The following is a 19,883-nucleotide window of genomic DNA, read 5'->3' as shown; positions in this document are numbered from 1 at the left end:
TCTTTTTTTGCCTGTCCCGTTTGGCTCTTTCGCCATCAGAATTCTTGTCTAAAGGCGAAGAAAGATGCCCAACAGATTTACTTTACCAAATGGACCATCCCAGCCTTGCCATAATGATTGATAATTGATTCACCTTTTATTGTTTATTTTATTTTTACTTGTTAAATACGGGACAGACTTGACTGGGGAAAAGAAAGAGGGGAAAGAAAAACAGCGGGGAAGAGGGACGGAGATAAAGGGCAAAAAACAAAAACCAACAAAATAAGCAGACAAAAAAATACAAATATCAATCACCTGTTGAGAAAGAAAAAGAGAAAACAGGCAGAAGAAAGAAAAGAGCAACATAATAAACAACATCGCGATGATCTATGTGAATATAACAGTAAATACTAAATATTAAACAGCACGTAAGATCGACAGCGCACAGTGTGCTTTGCGGTAGGAGCTAAAAGGGTGTCGTTTGTGATACTGTGAGCTTTCAAGTGATACTGGGTTGACTCATTGTCAGGCCAAGATTTCACACGTTTTAACGTGTTTACTATAAATGCAATGTTCTCTCCGTGTACTTCCAGTTTCCTGTGCGCGCATCTGCTGAGCACGCTGTACATTCTCCCAGCCACGCGGTGTACACGCGTTGTTTCGTTGCGCTGATTGGGCAGGGCTGACACAAACAAAGTTTTCTCCACCAATCAGAGCGGTGTGCACGCACTGAGCCATGCTGTTCATTCTGCCTCCTCGTGCCCCGCTCATAAAAACTGCCTCCTCCCTTTGTTTACAGCAAAGTGAATCGGTCGCTCGACGTGTTTGGATTATCGGTAGTTTCCAAGGGATTTATTTGTGAAGTTTCACGATTCAGCTCATTTTGTCCATTTTCGAGGTCGTCAATCATGGTGGCGATGACGAAGAAAGTTAAAATCTTTCAGATAATCTTTTCCGATCCCAGTAAGAGTTTTTACTGCGGCGGAGACACGGTGTCCGGCCGTGTCGAAGTGGAAGTCAGCGAAATGATGCGGGTGTCCGCGCTGAAGCTTCTGGGTCTGGGCTGCGCCAAGGTGGAGTACGCTAAAGGCAAGCAGCGGTGCCGACAGGAGGCCGAGTACCTCAGACATGAAACGGTCCTGCGGCTGCAAGACCAGCCCACAGGTACGGGAATTACCTTTATGCTGGATATCCTGGAATGTGTGTTCGACATTTACCGGCTTAAAACATGTTTGTGGGTGTTGTAAGAATTGTCAGGGCAGCCGTGAAACCTGCTGTGCATGAATATTGCTGTAAACGGTTTACTTTCTTTTCCAGACTCTGACGGCTCCGTGGTGTTGAGACCTGGCAACAAGTACGAGTACACGTTTGGATTCGAGCTCCCTCAGCAAGGGTGAGGATGCGCTATGTGACGCATGATTTTCCGTTATCTAAAGAGATGCAGTGTGCACCTCTCCACCGACTTACAAGTGATGGAGCAATAACGGTTCTTACAGGCAACTGGTGTCGTCATACAAGGGGAAGTTCGGCTACGTCCAGTACTGTGTCAAAGCCCTGATGGAGAGGCCGCAGCAGCCCGTGCTAGAGTGCAAGAAATGTTTCGAGGTGGAGGAGCCACTGGATGTCAACACCCCAGACCTGCTGGTGAGTTCACTAATGCCAGAACATAGTCAGTGTTTTTGTCATTGAAGCTTGGGACTGCATAACCGAACAGCCTTTCTGCTGCTCTTCAGTCTCCAGCAGGTGGCATGAAGGAGAAGAAAGTCACCTGCATGTTCATCCCTGACGGTCAGGTGTCATTGAATGCAAAAATTGACCGGCGTGGATTCTGTGAAGGCGAAGAGATCTGCATCAATGCGAAGTTTGAGAACACCTGCTCCCGCATTGTTGTGCCCAAGGCTGCCATCATAGCCAAACACACCTACCAGGCAAACGGCCGCACCAAGATCCTACGCCAGAAGCTGTCCTCGGTGCGTGGTAACCACATCATCTCTGGGATGTGCGACGCCTGGCAGGGAAAAACTATCAGGGTACCGAAGATCAAACCATCCATGCTGGGCTGCAACATCATCCGCGTGGAGTACGCTCTGATGGTGAGCCTTCAGTTTCTGAAAGTTTTGGTGTTTATCTCGTAAACATTGGTGTTAATAACTGTGTTTTTCTACATCATAGATTTACGTACACATTCCTGGTAGTGACAAGCTGATCCTGGAGTTGCCTTTGGTCATTGGGACTGCCGGTCTGGGCAGCCGCAGCAACAGTGTGAGCAGCCAGGACAGTTCAGCCAGCACTGCCTCCCAGAGCTGGGTGTCTCTCAGGATGCCTTCTGAACCTCCGAGCTACTGCGACGTGACCCGGGACTGCCGCCTAGACCAGCCTCTCACACCTCTCCTTGATGACTTTGACGGCGATGACAGTCCCATCTTTATGAACGCACCAGCCTTCCAGTACCCAGCGCCGCCAGCCTACAGTGAGGTAAGCATCTCTGGTAACTTAAAAGTGTCCTGTTAGTAAGAAGTTGCGTTCCTTGAGATAACTAAAAGGAATTACGTGTTTTTTCAGGCGGAGGAGGAGTTCAACGGCAATGCTCGCATGCTGCCGGTCTGCTGAAGTCCACCAGTGGGAACCGTGGAACTGTGGTCCACCTGTTAAGGACCAAACTTGAAAACAGGCAGAAGGTCTGAACTCCAGAGGAGGTTGGATGGAGAAGTAAAGGCACGAGTGTGGAGGTGGACTGAAATGTTGGTCGTTTGTTATGTCAGCTGCCTTCAACCTGCTTCATCGCTTATGAGTCTTCCTGCTCGTGCTCCTCAGACCAGAGATGTTGAGGCCCGATGGCACAGTGATATGCTGCATTTCTGAATAAGCTGCCCTTTCCAGAGACTCTCCATTTACAGCCACTATGACTTTGTTACTGGGCCGAGCACTGGCCTGCTGTGGCACCGTGGCTTTTTCTCATTGCACTCCAAGCCTGTATTTTTACAGGACTACTCAAAAGGAAACATCCTTTTACCAGTCCACTCAGTTTGCATCGCTGTTACGAAATTGTTGGGAACACTGTTGCTTTTCAGAATCACAGCATGTAAATTTCTTCCTTAAATGTCAGTAGTGTTACCAGTGTTTGAAAAAAGTCCTTTATTCCTATATTGTTGCACTTTTTGATCGCTTTTGACTCTCCTACTGCCCAGAAGACTCTGTTCAACTGAACAATGTTTTTGATGTGGAGATATGCAACTTCCACCAGTCACCACAGCTTGGTGACTGGTGCTAATTACTGCGAGTGCCGTCCATACCACACGCTCTCGATGGAACGCACTTTATCTGAGGATCCTTGTATCTGATCTGCAGTTGTCCCAGACAACATTTCATTTAAGAGTTCCACTTCTGTGAATTCACAACTTCTGTTCTTTCAGGGCGCAGGGAAATCACTGTTAATGACTCATTTGTGAGAAAATATGTTTGTAATACGCTCTTGATACGTGCAGATGTTTTTGTATGAAACCCTATGGGTTCTTTTTTTATTAAAAACTATCCACTCACTTGTCTACCTCCTCCTTTTTTCTTTTTTTTTTTCTGGTTGTCAGCTAAAAAAATTTAATCGCTGCAGGTTTTTGTTCCGCTTGCACAAACTCTTTGCGCAGCGAGCCGATGGAGAGGTCTTTAATCGCGTGTGCCGTTATATCTGCCCGTTTCTGTGAGTCGGGGCGTTTTCCCTGAGTAGATGACAACAGAAACAAAGATTAATACAATAAAGGCGTTTCGGTCAAAGAATGGTACTAATTTATATTTCTTTGTATTAAAATGTAATATGGACCTTTGTCATAGAAATGCTGGAATAGATTCCACACACTGTGGAATCTGACAGGGGAAATTAGTCAGTGGTTTATGTGACTTGCAGCAGTGTGGCTGAATCTATTTGGTTTCTCTTCCACAGCATGTCTTCGTCCTGTCTTCCTTCTCTCACCCCAACCAATCACAGCAGATGGCCCCGCCCCTCCCTGAGCCTGGTTCTGCCGAGGTTTCTTCCTGTTAAAAGGGAGTTTTTCCTTCCCACTGTTGCCAAAGTGCTTGCTCATAGGGGGTCATATGATTGTTGGGTTTTCTGTATGTATTATTGTAGGGTCTAGCGTACAATATAAAGCATCTGGGGCGACGGTTGCTGTGATTTGGTGCTGTATAAATAAAACTGAATTGCATTGAAAATATTTTTCTTACACTTTTAAATGATGTTCTCCACTCTATACTACGTGCGTCAGTAGCCATTGCGAGCAACAGATAAGCAAAGTTTGTTTATCCAACAGTGCCTCTGACAGGCTCAGCTCATCTGCTGCTTCACAGCCAACCAATGGCAAACGACGAAAAGTCATGTTTAAGCTTCTCAGAGGCAGTGACATTTCCTCTGCTCTTTTCCTCTCCCTGGGAAATGACTACTGGAGCCTAATTGTTATTAAAAGTTCACAGCTTGACTTTCAGCCAAGTGACCTTCACACATTTGGCAAACACTAATAAACACAGTTTGATATTAGAAATATGAAACTATGGATGTAAACTTCATAACAGGGAAACAAACCAGCCTCGTGTACAAGGGTGACCAGCAAAATGCTTTTAAGCCTCAAGAAGAAGGACTTTATTAGTATTTTAATATCATTATTAAAAACAATAAAACAGAAAGAAAACCATCAGGAAACACTTTTCACTGAAACGTATCAAACACACATTTCTGCTTCTTTTAAATTGGAAAACCTTTTTCGGACTAGACGTGTATCCAGCTTTTGGAGCCTTTGCTGAAACTTTCCACCTTTTCTCAAAACACAACCCAGAGCAGTTTCACGAAACAAAGGACTGTTTTGGAACATCGACTCCAAACATGCAGTCTAACCAGTGATCCGTGTCTCCACAGCCAGGTGGCTCATTCCCAATATCCCGTTTCATCTAAACGTAGTAAGAAGGGTTTAAAAAAAGTTATTATGCTACAACAGTTTTTTCCACGTTACACCGGCCACACATGCTTCCTGTTACATTCTCGTTCATATGTATATTTAAGTCTGTCTTTGCCAATGTATTTTAATTCAGGTGTTAATAGACATGTTTTATTAGAGAAACACATGATATATTTAACTTCATATGGTTTAGACTGAACAAGAATTATAATGAAATTTAGTCCAATTTTTAAATGCATTTTATTTTGTCAATTTGTTACCTTTAAGCAAAATATACATATAATATGTTTTATTTTAATTAGTTAATTGGGCAGCCCGAGCACAAATGTAGGCGACTCGCCTCATATAGCTGCCAGCTGGTGGGGACTTACACCACCAGCGTTTAGTCGCCTACAGGCTTGAGATCTCCACCCCTGCCTCAGGTGACCTCACTGGGGCTAAAGTCTGGTAAATGGGCTGATTCTTACACAGCACCTTTCTACTTTCCCAGAGAACTCAAACATACAACATGCCTCAACATTCACATTCATTCGTACGAGCACTTGTTTTTTTCTATGCTTAAGTGCTTCCACACGGGACACCTTTAAATCCCTGAAAATGAGTAATTATCTGGGTCCAGGCTGTGGGTCAGTCTTTAAAGGCAGACATTATGTTGTTACAAAAAAGGCCCCACTTATCGAGGCCATGAACACAGGAAACTAACTGGATTTCCCATGAGTATCATCTCAGGCCGACTGATTTTTCATACTTGGAACTCTTTTGATTCTGCAGTTTGGGAAACCCTGAAAGGTTTTAGGACCCAGGGGGTCAAAGTGAGGGCAGCAGGTGCTTTCTTCTGTCCTGGTTGGTTTTAGATGAAGGCACTATTTTAAGCTTGATTCTGAGATATGAGCTCTGAATCACACTTATCTGGAGTTGGAGGTTTCCTGCTGGGGACACTGAGGTGTTATCAGGTGATTGCTACATTGCTGGCAGGCTGTGCCATTAAAAGAACTGTGTGGGTCTTTGGTGTTGTGCAGATAAGGCCTTTTGCTCTAATAACGCCTTGTTTTGCAAACTCTTAATAATAAAATGATATAAAGATTTGACCTCTTTATTCCGGACTCGTCCCTGGATGAGTTTTTAACTGGAAGTTTGTTTAGTAGGATAAACACCTCAGTGTTACAGATTATTTCAAATGAGCCAACATTCTTCCAATCTGTGGCAGATTGGAAGAAGTTGATTTATTGACCCCTGACCAGCCCTACAGGAATTCTCTCCTGGAGTTAGATTCAGATTAAACAGTTCAGCTAAAAAACAAATTTCATCTGAACCAACTGGAGCCTGCAGTGCCTCAGACGCAGAGACGGTGAGGACAGCAGGAAACTCATCGGGGCTTCACTCCCTCCTATTAAGGTCTGCCTGACTTTGGATCCACACTTTTCACTGTCTGAGGTCCATCAAGGCGTTCCCGAGCAGTAGGGCAGCGAGCTGGGGGGGGGTTTCTAATGACTTCTTCAAAAACAGGCTCCTCCCATCTCGCCTCACTGAGGCTAACCTTTGTCTTTAAGGCAAGAAGAGGAAGACGCCGACCCTGCAGGCCTGTTCCACCTCCATTGTCGTTCCAGTGCAGAAGCTCAGAGAGACACAGACGGAGACTTTGCAACAACTTGTACAACGCATCCACTTAACACACTGTTTGCTGCTACAGCTACACATGTTTCTTTTCCAAATATTTATTTATAAGTGACTTATGTATGTATGTATGTATATATATGTATATATTGTACTATTCTTAGTTAGCGTATTGTCTGTCTTGTCTTAATGTTGGTTTAAAATGGAGCACTGTAACAAAAAATAATTTCCCCCAGGGATCAATAAAGTATTCTGATTCTGATTCTGATTCTGATTCTGAACTTAATAACAACAACAAAGATTCGGGCTGGCAGCGCCGAACCCTCAGGAGATCCTTCATAGTCATAAAAATGAATAAAACTAATGATGATAAATCTCCAGACATTTGCATTGTGGCTCATTCTTGGGTTTCACTCTGAGAGATGAAGTAAGGCTGATGAGAAATGTTCTCATGTTCCAGGCATGTGTGTTTGCGGGCAGCTACACCATCATGTCATAACTCGGCGCACGCCTCGAGCCATCCCCAGACGCCAGCTGTGATTGGCTGAGAGGCCAGAGCACTTGCCCCGTGTCTGACTGAATAAAGGCTAGCATTCACGAGCTGCGTGTTCACACCCACCCACCAAGACACTCACAAAATACCAGCAGCACAAGTACACAGACACACCCGCCGGTTTTCAGCAGATCGCTGTCTATTTCCTCATCCGCCCATTTGTTCTCTCAGCGGAGGCGGTGATTCACCACAGGAAGTTCAGTTTGCTTACTGAGCGAGTCTAGTCATGAGTGGGACATCATGATACAGTTGCCTCAAATAAACACTGATTGCTGAGGCTCTTCCAAAAAAGCATTGAACTGTAAAACCGGCCTCTTTAAAGCCTCCATTTATGATGCCTTCAATCCAGTTAAGGGGGCATAAAAACATTATTTCTCAAAATGTGACCAGGTGCACGATGGCGACAGTACAAAGGTTAACAGGACAAGTCATTAGGCCTTCTTATTGTTTTAGACAGGAATGATGTTCAAGCAGCTTCATCTTTTCCCAGTTTTCGATTTGGAAGTGTGACAACAGAAGAAGCTCTTAACTGAACAGAACTCGGCCTTTGTGAAGCCTGTTTCAGGAAAGGGAAATGTGCTTGTGCAAAGGCAGAGAAACAAAGAGAGAACTGACCACTAAAGGAGAAAAGTGGCTGAAAGACATTTCTTCACATAACAATTATTGCAGCGTCTGCCTTCCAGTATAAAGCCGCCTGGAGGCGACCGTGGTTGTGCTTTGCTGCTGTGCTGCTTTGCTGCTTTGCTGCTTTGCTGCTGCTGAACTGACACAAAAGTTGCTCCTCAGGAACTGGACGAGTTTCCTTCATTCTTTCTTTTCACAGTGTCAACCACAGGAGAAAAAAGTCCTCTCTGTTTCCCCCAAAACTTGAGGACTGATTGGCTGAAGCCTGTTGCTAAGTGTTCTGTGATTGGTTGGAGTCCTTGTTCATGCGTGGGGCATGCACACAGGGCATGTGGGCGTCTTCGGGAGGAATTTTGTTTTTCTCATGGCTCCTGGGCAGGACGGGGGGGACTTTCTGCTTCCTGCTGCTTGATCTGCTTTCAGTTTTGATATTTTAGTGGGTTTTTGCCAAACTTACTTTTAAATGGAAGCGAATAAGTGTTGAAAATGTTACAGGTTGTTCCCTTTCAGGGAACTCTGACTGTCAAAAAGTCACATGGGTTTAGTCAGCGGAGTCTTTAATATGGTGCAAGCACAGGTATGTAACTGTAAGTCACATGGTTAACCATGTATTCCTACAGTACTGTATTCTGCTTCATATCCGTGACCAGTTTGGAGTCACCAGTTAAACTGGCATTCATGCTTTTGGGTGGTGGGAGGAAGTCAGGGTCCCCAAAGGAAGACAACACAGAGGGCCCACCCACTGTCTGTCCTGGGAGGAGATACTCAGAAAACAAAGTCAGCAGTGATAACAGTGAACAAGGTCATCGCCATTACAACAGTTACTTTATTCATGCATATTCTAAAGAAACAGTGAGAAAGAATAAAAGCCTGGGAGCTGAACCAATGACAGTTTTCCTTGTTGAGCGTTTTGATCAGTAGCTATAGCGTTTGCAGCATTTCACTCACTGTGTGGGGAACAGCAATGTGCACAGACAGACTCGTCACCTTGACATCCACCTTAATCAGCCGTCTGCCACCTGCGTGCATGCTCGCACTGAAAAACAACAAGCAGGACAGAACATGAATCGGCAGATATTTTGAAAATACAGATAAAACCGCACAGACGTGAACACTTGTGTTTTTGGGGAGAGTGAGGAAGACATAAACTCTGAGGCCGGTGGAAACAAACCGACCGCAGGATCTTAACCTTCCCGGCTTGTGTTCCCGGCAGACGCTCCGCTCTTTACCAGCACCGATCAGCACGTTTTATGTGTGCAAGAACAGATTTGATCATTTCTGTGCTGAGCAATGTTTTCCAGAATAAACAGACTTTGGTCTGGGAACCTTTGTTTGGACTTCAAGCACATTCAAACAACTGTGAGCAGTTTGAAAAGATTTACTGACGGGCAGGAGAGAGGACGTTAGCAGTGACCAAAGTAAGGTGAATGTGTTTCGCTCCAGAGTGACTGAGAGCGTGCACACAGCTGTAGAGCAGGTAAGCCCTTTCATTGGCTGGAACAGGAGAAACAGACAGCAACAGATGGATGCCCCCAGAGTTATTATCAATGTTAATGTTTGTCTACGGTCTCTGTGGTTCATTATCAGCCCTGCTGCTTGTTCAGTCTCGTCCACTCTGTGTATCTTACATGGAGATGTTTGCCTTGTGAGGAGTCCGTGACAGTTTACGTTAAAAAAGTGAGGCAAATATTAGGATTAATTCATGAATCCTAATGAATTATTGTAGTGAGCAGCTGCTTAACTCTTTATTCTAGAGTATATTACAGTGATGGAGGAAGGCCTAACTGCGTATTGACTTGTGCACATGCAGACATTAAATCAACGTCCAGGTGTGTGTGCCACTCAGGCTCGACGAGGCTGACAATAAGGAAATGACTCGCTGGGAGATTTTCTGACGTTTGAAGGTTGTTAAAGTGTGACAACAGAGGTCAGTCCATAACAGACAAACACAGAGCAAATGTAGATGAGCGATGTTACTGTTTCACTTAAGGGAGGCTGTGTGGTTTGAAGCACTTTGGAAGGTCGCACTGCACTATAGTTACACACTCGAGGTCGTCCACCTACCGTGTTCCCGTCCTTCAGGCAGATCTATATGTAAACACTCAGAGAACGTCATGTTCCACACGTTCCACACAGAGCCGGCCCCGCCCACCGTCATGTACTCTATTAATGCAGCTGTTCTCCTTTTTTACAGGTCACATGATTGTGGTTGTGTTGTGTAATGACTGTTTGCGCTCTAGACAAAAGGGGAGTGAGATGCAGCTCGTTGTTTTCCTGCATGTGCACAAAGCCTGAAAGACTTCATCAACACGTTTAACTGGTAACAGTACGAGTTCAGTATGATGGCAGAAACAGATATGTGACACTTGTTTATTACCAACTGTCCAACGGTTCCGTGTAAGCACGGGCATTTCTGCAAACATCCTTAAGTAAATACATGTCTGACAGCCTTATTTTTAGAAAAGTCTATTCAAACTATGCATCGCCGTTACAGGAACCTTCTGATACGCTCAAAGGAGGCAGGAGCAGGAGTCAGATAAGACTGTTAGCGAGCGCTCAGTAAATCTGCTCTGGGCTGGGAGCTGATTCTGTTAGCAGTGGTCTTATGACTTAAAGAGCCATAAAACCCACAGAGCGCTTTTTAGGATCAATGCGACAATAATATTTAATATTCAGGCAAAAACCATTTCTATTCTATTCTGCTTTGTAACTTTGCATGTTCCAGTAGATGGCATCTCAAATGCAGTATGGCAGACAGTCAACAGGTCACGTTATGACACAGCGCAGAAACAATACTGTAACAGCTGCTCCAAATAGTGTGTGTGTGTGTGTGTGTGTGTGTGTGTGTGTGTGTGTGTGTGTGTGTGCGTGTCCACCAGCCCTGATCCCTGCATGTACCGGTTCATTCAAAGCAGCTCACAGAGGATGGCTGTTTAGTCAACACTGAAAAATCAAGAAGTGACATCATGAAACAAGTTACAGTAAAAACACATTCGTCGGTGCTGAAATGGAGAGAGCTGGGTTCAGATTGAGTCCTGATCAGTCTGCTTCATTCTACTTTTCCTGGAGGCTCTTTCAAGCTCTCCAGATGGAAACTGTTTCGACACAGGTCAAATTTCAGCTGACCCGGGAAATGGTTTGTTGCTCCAGGCTGCCACCTAGTGGAGAGTACTGCGTTGTGTACATGATATAAACGCTGGTTTAAGTATAGACCCCCTAATCCAGGGGTGGGGATCTCCAGGCCTCGAGGGCCGGTGTGCTTGATCCAACACAGCTGATTTAAACGGCTAAAGAATCAGAATCAGAGAGACTTTATTTATTTATCCCCAAGGGCCAATTAAGGTACAACGGAGCAGACGTTAAAGATAAGGGCATGGCATAAACAGGCCAAGAATGAGAACCTGGATGGTTCTGGAGGTGGTGACCACAGTATTCACAGAGGCCATGGTTTTGAGGCCCTGCCAGGCTGAGTGGAGGTCCCCTGTGGTGAATTTTTTTCCAACAGTGTTTTTATACTCCAGTTTAGCAGTTTTTAAGGGGCTCTTGACCTCCCTGTTGACCTCCTTTTTATCCAGAGCAGAGCCGGAAAAGAAAATCCTCTTTTTTTTAAATTAAGGATTTCCTTGAGCTCCTTGGTGATCCAGGGTATGTTGTTGGGGTAGATGGAGACTGTTTTTGAGGAGATAATGATAACTTGAAAATTAATGAAAAGACCAGAGGAAAAGTGGTCGGGACAGATCGGCTGAAAACGCTGCCCAGAGCGTTGCTGAAGAAGAAGAAGAAAGCTGAATGACGTTGACACTTTGAAGCAAATTGTTTCAACCTTTATTAAACATAGCTTGCAAGAGATAAATATTACAAAGTTATTTCCTCCAAAATTAGCTTATTTTTTTTCAATCAATGCATAATTGTCAATCAACTGGCAGTATTCAAACAGCATTATTTTCTTGACGTTTTTTTTGAAGACCGTTAAATATCAAGTATGTGCAAAAGGTCAGGATTGATGCAAGTAAAACAAAAATTAGTCTGATTAGTCTCTGGTCCGTTTTATCATTCGTTCCTACTTCCCAGATATTTAAAATTGTCAACACTATGCAAAAAGAAACAATGATTTTGCAGTTAAATCATTCCCTGCATTAGCAACAACAATTAATAGAAGATAAAGCCAAACAGTACAGTATCATACGTGTTGTATGCTGGTGTCGGCAGAAAAAGTGGTCACTGATTCAGGGCGAGCGCTTCTTTACGAAAAAGCTAAACAAACAAAAAGTTTCAACAGTTGTAAGAATTAGTGGTTCGTGTCGATCCGCTGTCTGCCTGCGTGTAACAACCCGGGGAGCAGTAATCGTTTCCATCAAAACACAGAAACGTAATTACGAGAGGTGGTTTCGCCAACGTGACGGCGTTCTGACAGTGAGGGCTAGGCCCACCGAGTCCGACCAATCAGAGTGTTTCCATCAACAAGTAATTTGAAGGTATCTAAAGTTTAATGCGTCGAAGTATTCAGACGGGAGTTTCAGACCATTCTGATCTGAACCAGTGAGCACTTCCCTGCAAACGCTAACTAGTTCAAAATAACAGCAAATGCAACCAGCAAGGCTGCTTCAAGAAGCAGAACGGGCGAAAGAAAAGGAATCCCAAACATTTTGCACATTTGTTACACAATAATACACAGTGATCACAAAACGAAATGACAAGCTTCACAATATTCATGGCTTTTTGTTTGCTTTTCTACACAATGTACAACCATTTAATTTCTTTTTTCAGTAACGGAGGAAAAAATGCATATGTACAATAAGTCATTATCACTTAAAACCTAGCAAATATTGTGTCATTTATTTCATAGTCAATATTTTTTTTAACTGCGACAGAAAGAAAACAAACAAATCCTTAGAATAAAGAATGACTTGAAAATCTAAAAAGTGATGTTGAAAAGAACAAAGTTCAAATACAAAGATGTATAAATGCATCTGCAAAAAGAGAGACGGGAGCTTATTTTGTCATTTAAACTTTAGCTTTGCAGCTAAAGCAGATCGGACCAGGAGTTGGAGCAAAAATAGATTTCAGGTATCGTTTCGCTACATCCAATTTCAAACGTTGTCTCCCATTCAGCTCAGTCTTTATACACATAGTGCCAGCTCACAGCAGGGATCTTGGATCGCTCTCTGTGGACTGTTTGTCACTGGATCATTCTGTAGTAGTGACAGGCAGGTCTGGATTACTTGGACACAACCAGAACGCACAACAAAACAAACAAACAAACAAAAAAACCGCACAAACACTGTACGCGTGTAGACGATGCAGGGCTTATTGGAGCTGAGCTTTGAACCACAGATGGATTCACACGGAGCTTCATCAGAGTCGACTCAGTACCGATACTCGCTTAGGATTCGTTCAGTAACACTGTAATAAAAGTTGACATTACTGTATCGTACAGCCTTTATGAGGCAGCGCGTTCACTGCAGGGCGACAGGCCTTAGACTGTTACAGCACCCACCTTCATATTTAAGCAAATTTGAGAAACTTACGAGAGTATCAGCCACAATCTGTGGATTTGAACACTGAAACTTCTATCCCTGTGTCAATAACAATATAACACACTTTGATTGTTAGTAGGCTATAAGATGCACATGTGAGAAAACAGCTGAATTAGGGAGAGGGGAAACTAACAGCTCTCAAACTGGGCATAAGAGGAAACACTGACCTTTCCATGGGTCATCATGTGAACTCCAACACTGTCCTGAGCTGTGAAGAAGCTCAGGACAGTGTTGCCTTCTCTACTGTCGTCTGACCATTCAAAGTGCTTTCAGATGCAAAACTCATGTTTTTGGATAGTTTTGCTTCCCACTGTGTTCAACACTCCTCTGTCATGATTTGGTGCTGCTCTCTTTATGGACCAAAAATCGTCCCGCGTGCAGCTTACAGGTGATTTTCTTGGCTGGTGGGCTCATTAAACAGGAGAAGACTACTGTGACCGACCTGCAAAGATTAGCTGATGAAGTGCTGACGTACTTTAGAGAGAAGCTCTTTTATCCATTTTCTTAAAACTGTATTTTTGGTCTTAACTGCTACCATCACTTCTCTAGCTTGTACATTCACATGTGCCTTTTACTTGAACACAGCAGTGCTTTAAGCTAAATGCCAATGTCAAGTTGCAATATGTGAATCATTTTTAAAAAGGAGCAGTTCATGTGGATTAGCAAACACTTTTCAATGAACTGAGTGTAGTTGTGCAGCTGCTCAGTCATAAACCAAAGGATCAGAGAAACAACTGTAATCTGTGACATTCAAACACCGTACACAAACCGAGGTAAACGTTTCTGTGAGAAACATCAGCTGGTACCCGAGAGCTGAAGAAATCAAACATGGCGGCCAGAGGTCGTGTCAGGTCATGCGGAGTCCTTTGCAACAGGTCAGCCATGTTTCACTACACGTTAGTCCAAGGTCTCTATCAATAATCTGAATCTGCCGGGATGCTGTCGCAGATCATCATCAGTAATCTGCATGCGTCAGACTCCTGGAGGGCCAGTGTGCTGTGAATAATACTGCACGTTAACTGAACACTGCTCGAAATAGCCGAGTGTTGTCACCAACAACACCAAAGACTTGACCTGAACACGTTCTCCTAGCGTAGATTATGGGAGGGTTCGACTGCAGTCTGAATGATGTGTTGGTCATATAACCTGCTGTCTGCACAGCCTCATTACAGTTATGAAGATTGCTCATGTTCCCTCCCAAACCTTCAACACCACCATCATACAGTTATTTCCAGAGGTTTTTGGACCATGAAATTTTGCCTTTCACACAACGACAGTGGACTTGAAACCAAATCAACATGTGACAAAACCAGACTTTCTGGTTTAATTGACAGAAGTGTTGCATTGACTGTTGACTGACTGATTCTTCAAGGGTCAAAAGTAACTGGACAACTGACAGACAAGCAGATTCGTGGTCAGACTCCCTCATTGTTCCCTGACAAAGGAGAAAACAGATGTGGAATTAATGGTGAATGTTGAACTTGTACTTAGCTGATCATGGGAACTCTCAGCATGAAGGTGGTTACGCTCCATCAACCAGGACAGATGAGACATTTACAAAGAATATCTAAAAGAGCAGGTGGAGGCAGTGTTGTGGCATACGTATGTATGCCTGAAAACAACTTATTGGTGACGTGACAGAAGCATCAGGATGAATTCTGCAGTGTACAGGATCTCTCTGCTCAGATTTAGCCAAATGCTCCAAAACTGACTGGATGACACCTCAGTGCACATGGACAATGTCCCAAACATACTGCATGAGCAACCCTAGAGCTTTTCTGAGACAAAGAAATGGGACATTGATTGAGTATTGAGGCAAATCTGAAGGCAAACACACACAAAAAGCAGCTGAAGGCAGCTGGAGTAAATGGAATAACGGCCTGGCAGAGTATCACGATGGAGGAAACAGCTGGTGATGTCCGTGGGTTCGAGACTTCGGGCAGTCTTTGACAGCACAGGATTTCAGTGAAGTATTAAAAATAATCCGTACATTTAAAATTACAGCAGTCTGTCCAAATACTTTTGAGCCTCTGAAAGATGTAAAAAAGATTCAACAGGTGATGCAATATTGTTGTTTAAACCCTTTGAATTAAAACAAAGTCTGCATTTCAATAACACCTTGATTTCAAATCCACTGTGATGGTCCACTAAGGCAAGATAAGCAAAAAAGAAAGAAGAAGAAAAAGTTACGTTTATGGGAAAACGAGCTTTCTGCCTGCTGTCTGTAGGCAGCCAACCACAATCTAACACTGCTGGTTGTGACAGCTGTTGTTAGGTCTCAAACTAACTGTGATGAAGCAACTGTCCAACCTGTGTAAGACAGATTGGGTTTGGGCAGGTTTAGAGGTTTAGTCCGGAGCAAAACCATCGACGTCGTCATGAAAATACTTCAAATGGTTTGTGAAAACACACACTTGCATGATAAATAGATAAAAGTGGATTAACACCATCAGATGCTTAGTTCTGTTCATTTGACAGCACCGCAGTTTTCAACCCGTCTCAACTCCACAACTATGTTGGAAGAATAACATTTCCTGACACTTTGGAAACTGCACATTACTCTGCTGCAGCGTTGAGAGCTGCTCATGTAAAAGCCCAGTGACAGTTATGTCACCAACTTTCACCGTTTCTTATCCAGAGCACAGCGAAGATGGGCCTGGAACAGGCGAAGAGTCTGTTCGTAATAACATTGAACGATTGGTTCTTCTCACTAGTTTCACTCTCATGCCAAAAGTTCTCCATCTGAACGACGAGTGCTGTCACTTTAACCAATGGTAAACATTACCGATCCTGGGACTGAGATGGAATTTAGTTTGCAATAAGAACTCTGTAACTGATGTGCGACCAAAGAACAACAACAATGGATCATTTTACACAAACACAAAGGGGCAGCTGTAGCTCGGGAGCTCGAGCAGGAGGTCAACTACTAACCAGAGAGTCGGTGGTTCAATCCCTGTCAAACATCCTGGGGCAGGATACTGAGCCCGAGTTGTGCCCGATGCATCCATCACAGTACGAATGTTAGAGAGAAAACGCTTGAGCAAAAAGAGAAAAAGTGTTTGGGTGGATGAGGTTACGTTGTATAAAGCGCACAGAGTGCTCAGGTACAGTAGCAAAGGGCTGCGTAAGAACCGGTCCATTACCAACGGCACACTTGCTGCAGTGATCTGTCACATGAGTGAGAGCGGGGTGCAGGCCTGACACTGGGCTCTGTAAGGGTTATGTGTCAGAATATGAGTGGAGTAACTCCATCTTCTAGATACATGTACAAACTGGGCACCAGTGAAATGAAAGCTGGGACTGAGGTCCAACATTTGCAGAGAGTAAATTAGGATTTAGTCATTTATCAACAAGTTGAGTGTCTCTTTCAGCTTTTCTCCAAACTTTATTCAGTGTGTTCGATAACTTCTTTGTGCATGTTTCAAAGGAGTAACAACTGGAGCATGACTGGAGGTGACACACCAGCAGCAGAGCAGGTGGCCTACTGATCGGAAGGTTGGTGGTTCGATCCCCGTCTGCTCCAGTCTGCACGCCAAATATCCTTGGGCAAGATGCTAACCCCAGGTTGCTCTCCGATGCGTCCATCGGAGTGTGAATGTGTGTGAATGTTAGTCAGACAGCGCTTGTGTGATTGGGTGAATCACCGAGTTGTGTAAAGCGCTTTGAGCGCTCAGATAGAGCAGAAAAGCGCTACCAGTCCATTTAGCACTGGTCATGCTAACATGCTAACTGAGCTGTTTCAACAAAGAGACGTTCCACACAAACCTGTTTTCATCGACTTCCTCCTGTTCATGTTGTCAACAACAGAACAAGTAGTGACAAATAACGCCATCAAGACCAACGTCAGCTCTGCTGTGACTTCAGTGAGCGCCCTCAGGGATAGAAGCAACATGTAGTCATCCTGTGGTGGCTTCAGGTAAGGCCTTTGTTAAGAAGCCCACAAAGTGTTCAGCTATGTCACCAACTTTGCCTTGCTTGTGTCATCACAGCTGACCAATAAGAGTGGAGTTGGAATTTTGGAAGGAGGGCTTTAAAGCGACAGAAACTCAAACGGAGCATTTGTAGAAGTGCAGGATCATAAAGTGTTTTTGAACATTAAAAGCATGTAAACATCTTTTGGGGATTATGAACATGAGCCTGTAAATAAAGCAAAACGAGAAACACAAAACACACCTCGGTGAAATCGGAGCGTCTCACCGGACTCTGGTTAGCCGTCAGCCAGCATCCAGACCGCAGCCACTCTTAACTCTTCTCCATACAAAAACATCTAATTTGCTCCTCTGGAGAGGAAACGTGTGTGCAGAGCAGACACACGATGATTGAGCCATGCCTCTCCTTAAAAGATAAAATCCACGTCCTTTTTCTCTGAAGCTAGGTATCTATACATAATCCATACAGACATTTTAATAGTTTCTGTTTTATGTTGATTATTATCGTCTCCGGCAGCTGTACCTCTCAGGTACGCAACCATTTTATTAGGAGACGCCGCATAAAGTTTAAACAAACAAACAAAAAGGGATGAGGTAGGGATGGGAATAGTAGTTAGGGTTTGGGAATGGGTGTTGCACAACATTTAGAAAATAATCTAAAAACCAAAATATAAAAAGAAGAAGAACCCAGATTTGTAGTTACAGAGTCTGTGGTTTGGACGCACAAAATATGCTTCCACCTTTAGCTTTGAGGTCTTTTCGCTCTCTCAAAGAACACGCGATGCCACGAGGAACAGCGGGGTGAAAGGGTTCAGTCTGTGCATACTGAACAGCCGAAGGTTTGGGGTGGGGAGTATGGGTGAGGTGGTTTAGTAGGTCACTGGGAAATAGTGAAATGGGATGGGACCAACAGGTTTCTGTCTGAATGAAGAGCATCAGCAGCCCCAATACTTGGCAGGTACACAGACGACACACTCGGCCTGTCAGCTTCCGTCTCGCTGGAGCTTCGACTGACTGCTGGTCTCCTGAAGAGGCAGATGGTAAACTGCTGTGACTGTCCATCGTGATTAGTACAACTTAAGTATCATCCAGCATAAAAAAGTGTGTTACTGTTTCAATCTGAAATGAAGAACCTGATAAGAAGCTTTTCGTGAACGACGGTGGAAGCAAAGGAAAGATTATCCGAACGCCGATCACATAGGATTTTCTTTTGCTTTCGTCTGTCGCTCGCTTCCAGTTCATTAACTCTGTTGGTGGCAGAATCTCCGGCGCTGTCCTGAAACTTAACTTTAGCATATCAGAATTTTGGCTGTGTGTCGCTGTGAAGCAGGCCCTTTTAGGGAGATTGTACAGGTGTGGGTGCTCTGCTGCTCCCTCCTTCCCTCCCTCCAGCTTTTCCATTTTTAAAATGGGTTCTTCATCCTCTTTTCAAGAGCATGCAGAGCCTCAAACTGTCTGTTTTTGTACCCATCGGGATTTTCCACTGTTTCATCCAAGTCGAGACTATTTTACAAAGCTTGTAAGTTGCATAGCAACCAGAACGCATCATCTTGATCTTCTGTTACTAGCAACAATCGCAGCTAAGCTGTAGGACAAATTATAAAGAAAAAAAAAATCCTATATGACCTTGGCCTAAAGAAACTGACAACGACAGGCCGTCACTACCCAGAGTCAAAGATAAACAGCAGAAAAACAAACCATCAAAAGGAAAAAGCATAATGAGTAATAGTAACAGAAGCAAATATGGTAGTTGTGGGAATAATAATGCTACCACCAGTTATAATAAGGGGAATTATAATTCTTAAATAGACTGAAGAAGAAGGATTTTACTATATTAAGAGCATGTCAAATGCACTGGTCGTTTAGAGTCCTTGTCCAACTTGGTGGGGTTTTTATGGGTCAGTTTAAGGTAGGCACATGGACAGGCACTGCATGCGATGAGAGGTGAAGAGGAGAGGGTATCGACTGATTTAGGAGTGCTTCGGTATGGTTTAGGTATGAAGATGAAGGTGGCTTCAAGGGGCAAGAGCTGGACAGGGCTCATTTCTGTCCAGTGATCGACTGCGATATGGATCGAGGCGGGATCATGTCCAACAGGTACTCTCTCTGCCGGTCTGCTAAGCTGGAGCTCTTATGGGCTCCGACAGCCGCTGGGTTCAGATAGGCAATGTTTAACCCTGTGGAAGCAGAAGGACAACATTCAGAGAAGATGCACTTTGTAGAGTTTAAGGCTCAAACATTTGTAAGTGACCTTTTGTTTTGTTGCTATTGACATGAACTAGCCTTATTTTCTTATTTTATACGTTTACTAGAATTTTTTGAATGTAAAGAAACAGCAATAAAACGACATCGATACAGAGGTGGACACAGCGAAACATCTGCGTCCTCACCTTCTCCCGTTTGTTTGAATGATTGACCCCAGATAACCTTCTCTGGCATATTTGCCTCACTCTCATTCACATCCATGTAAACAAGACTGCACTCAGAGTTGTTCCCAGGCTTATATAATCCAACTGTCACATATTCTGCACCACCCTCACATACTCCTCTGTCTTCGTGCAGTATCAGTCGACCCCACCCCTCCACCCCCCAACACCCAATCATATGCTTTCTATAAAGCCACAGTGTAACTGGTCCTGACCTTCTGACTTGCTGATAGCCACGTCTCTGCTTAAGCTAATGTTAAAGACCTTGGTGGATGCTGATT

General features: G+C 44.0%; 2 protein-coding genes across 3 annotated transcripts in view; one reads left to right on the top strand and one right to left on the bottom strand.

Annotated features, from left to right (window-relative positions):
* The first annotated feature begins 757 nt into the window (after positions 1-757).
* Positions 758-3,518, top strand: txnipa (thioredoxin interacting protein a). Its single transcript, XM_085262437.1, has 6 exons — positions 758-1,143; positions 1,297-1,372; positions 1,476-1,623; positions 1,713-2,072; positions 2,152-2,454; positions 2,542-3,518. Exons 1-6 carry the CDS (start codon positions 888-890, stop codon positions 2,587-2,589), a joined length of 1,191 nt encoding a protein of 396 aa, XP_085118563.1. The 5' UTR covers positions 758-887; the 3' UTR covers positions 2,590-3,518.
* Positions 3,519-11,518: 8,000 nt separating this feature from the next.
* Positions 11,519-19,883, bottom strand: part of gatad2b (GATA zinc finger domain containing 2B) — a 44,252-nt gene continuing 35,887 nt past the window's right edge. For both annotated transcript variants that reach the window (XM_085261738.1, XM_085261737.1), the window contains exon 11: positions 11,519-19,353. In XM_085261738.1, coding sequence (XP_085117864.1) covers positions 19,217-19,353 — 137 coding nt within the window. In that variant the 3' untranslated portion in view covers positions 11,519-19,216. The remainder of the gene's footprint in view (positions 19,354-19,883) is intronic.

The sequence above is a fragment of the Mchenga conophoros genome, linkage group LG22 (assembly GCF_057382185.1).
Source record: "Mchenga conophoros isolate Kocher_MC1m ecotype Shallow Benthic linkage group LG22, M_conophoros_male_GT1.1, whole genome shotgun sequence".
NCBI lineage: Eukaryota > Metazoa > Chordata > Actinopteri > Cichliformes > Cichlidae > Mchenga > Mchenga conophoros.
The sequence above is the reverse complement of the archived record's forward strand: the minus strand, read 5'-3'. Positions and strand labels throughout refer to the sequence as shown.

Coding starts and splice junctions, on each gene's coding strand:
- txnipa (XM_085262437.1), top strand. CDS start 888: ATGGTGGCGATGACGAAGAAAGTTAAAATCTTTCAGATAATCTTTTCC. Junction 1,144..1,296: donor GCTGCAAGACCAGCCCACAG/GTACGGGAATTA, acceptor TTTCTTTTCCAG/ACTCTGACGGCTCCGTGGTG. Junction 1,624..1,712: donor TCAACACCCCAGACCTGCTG/GTGAGTTCACTA, acceptor GCTGCTCTTCAG/TCTCCAGCAGGTGGCATGAA.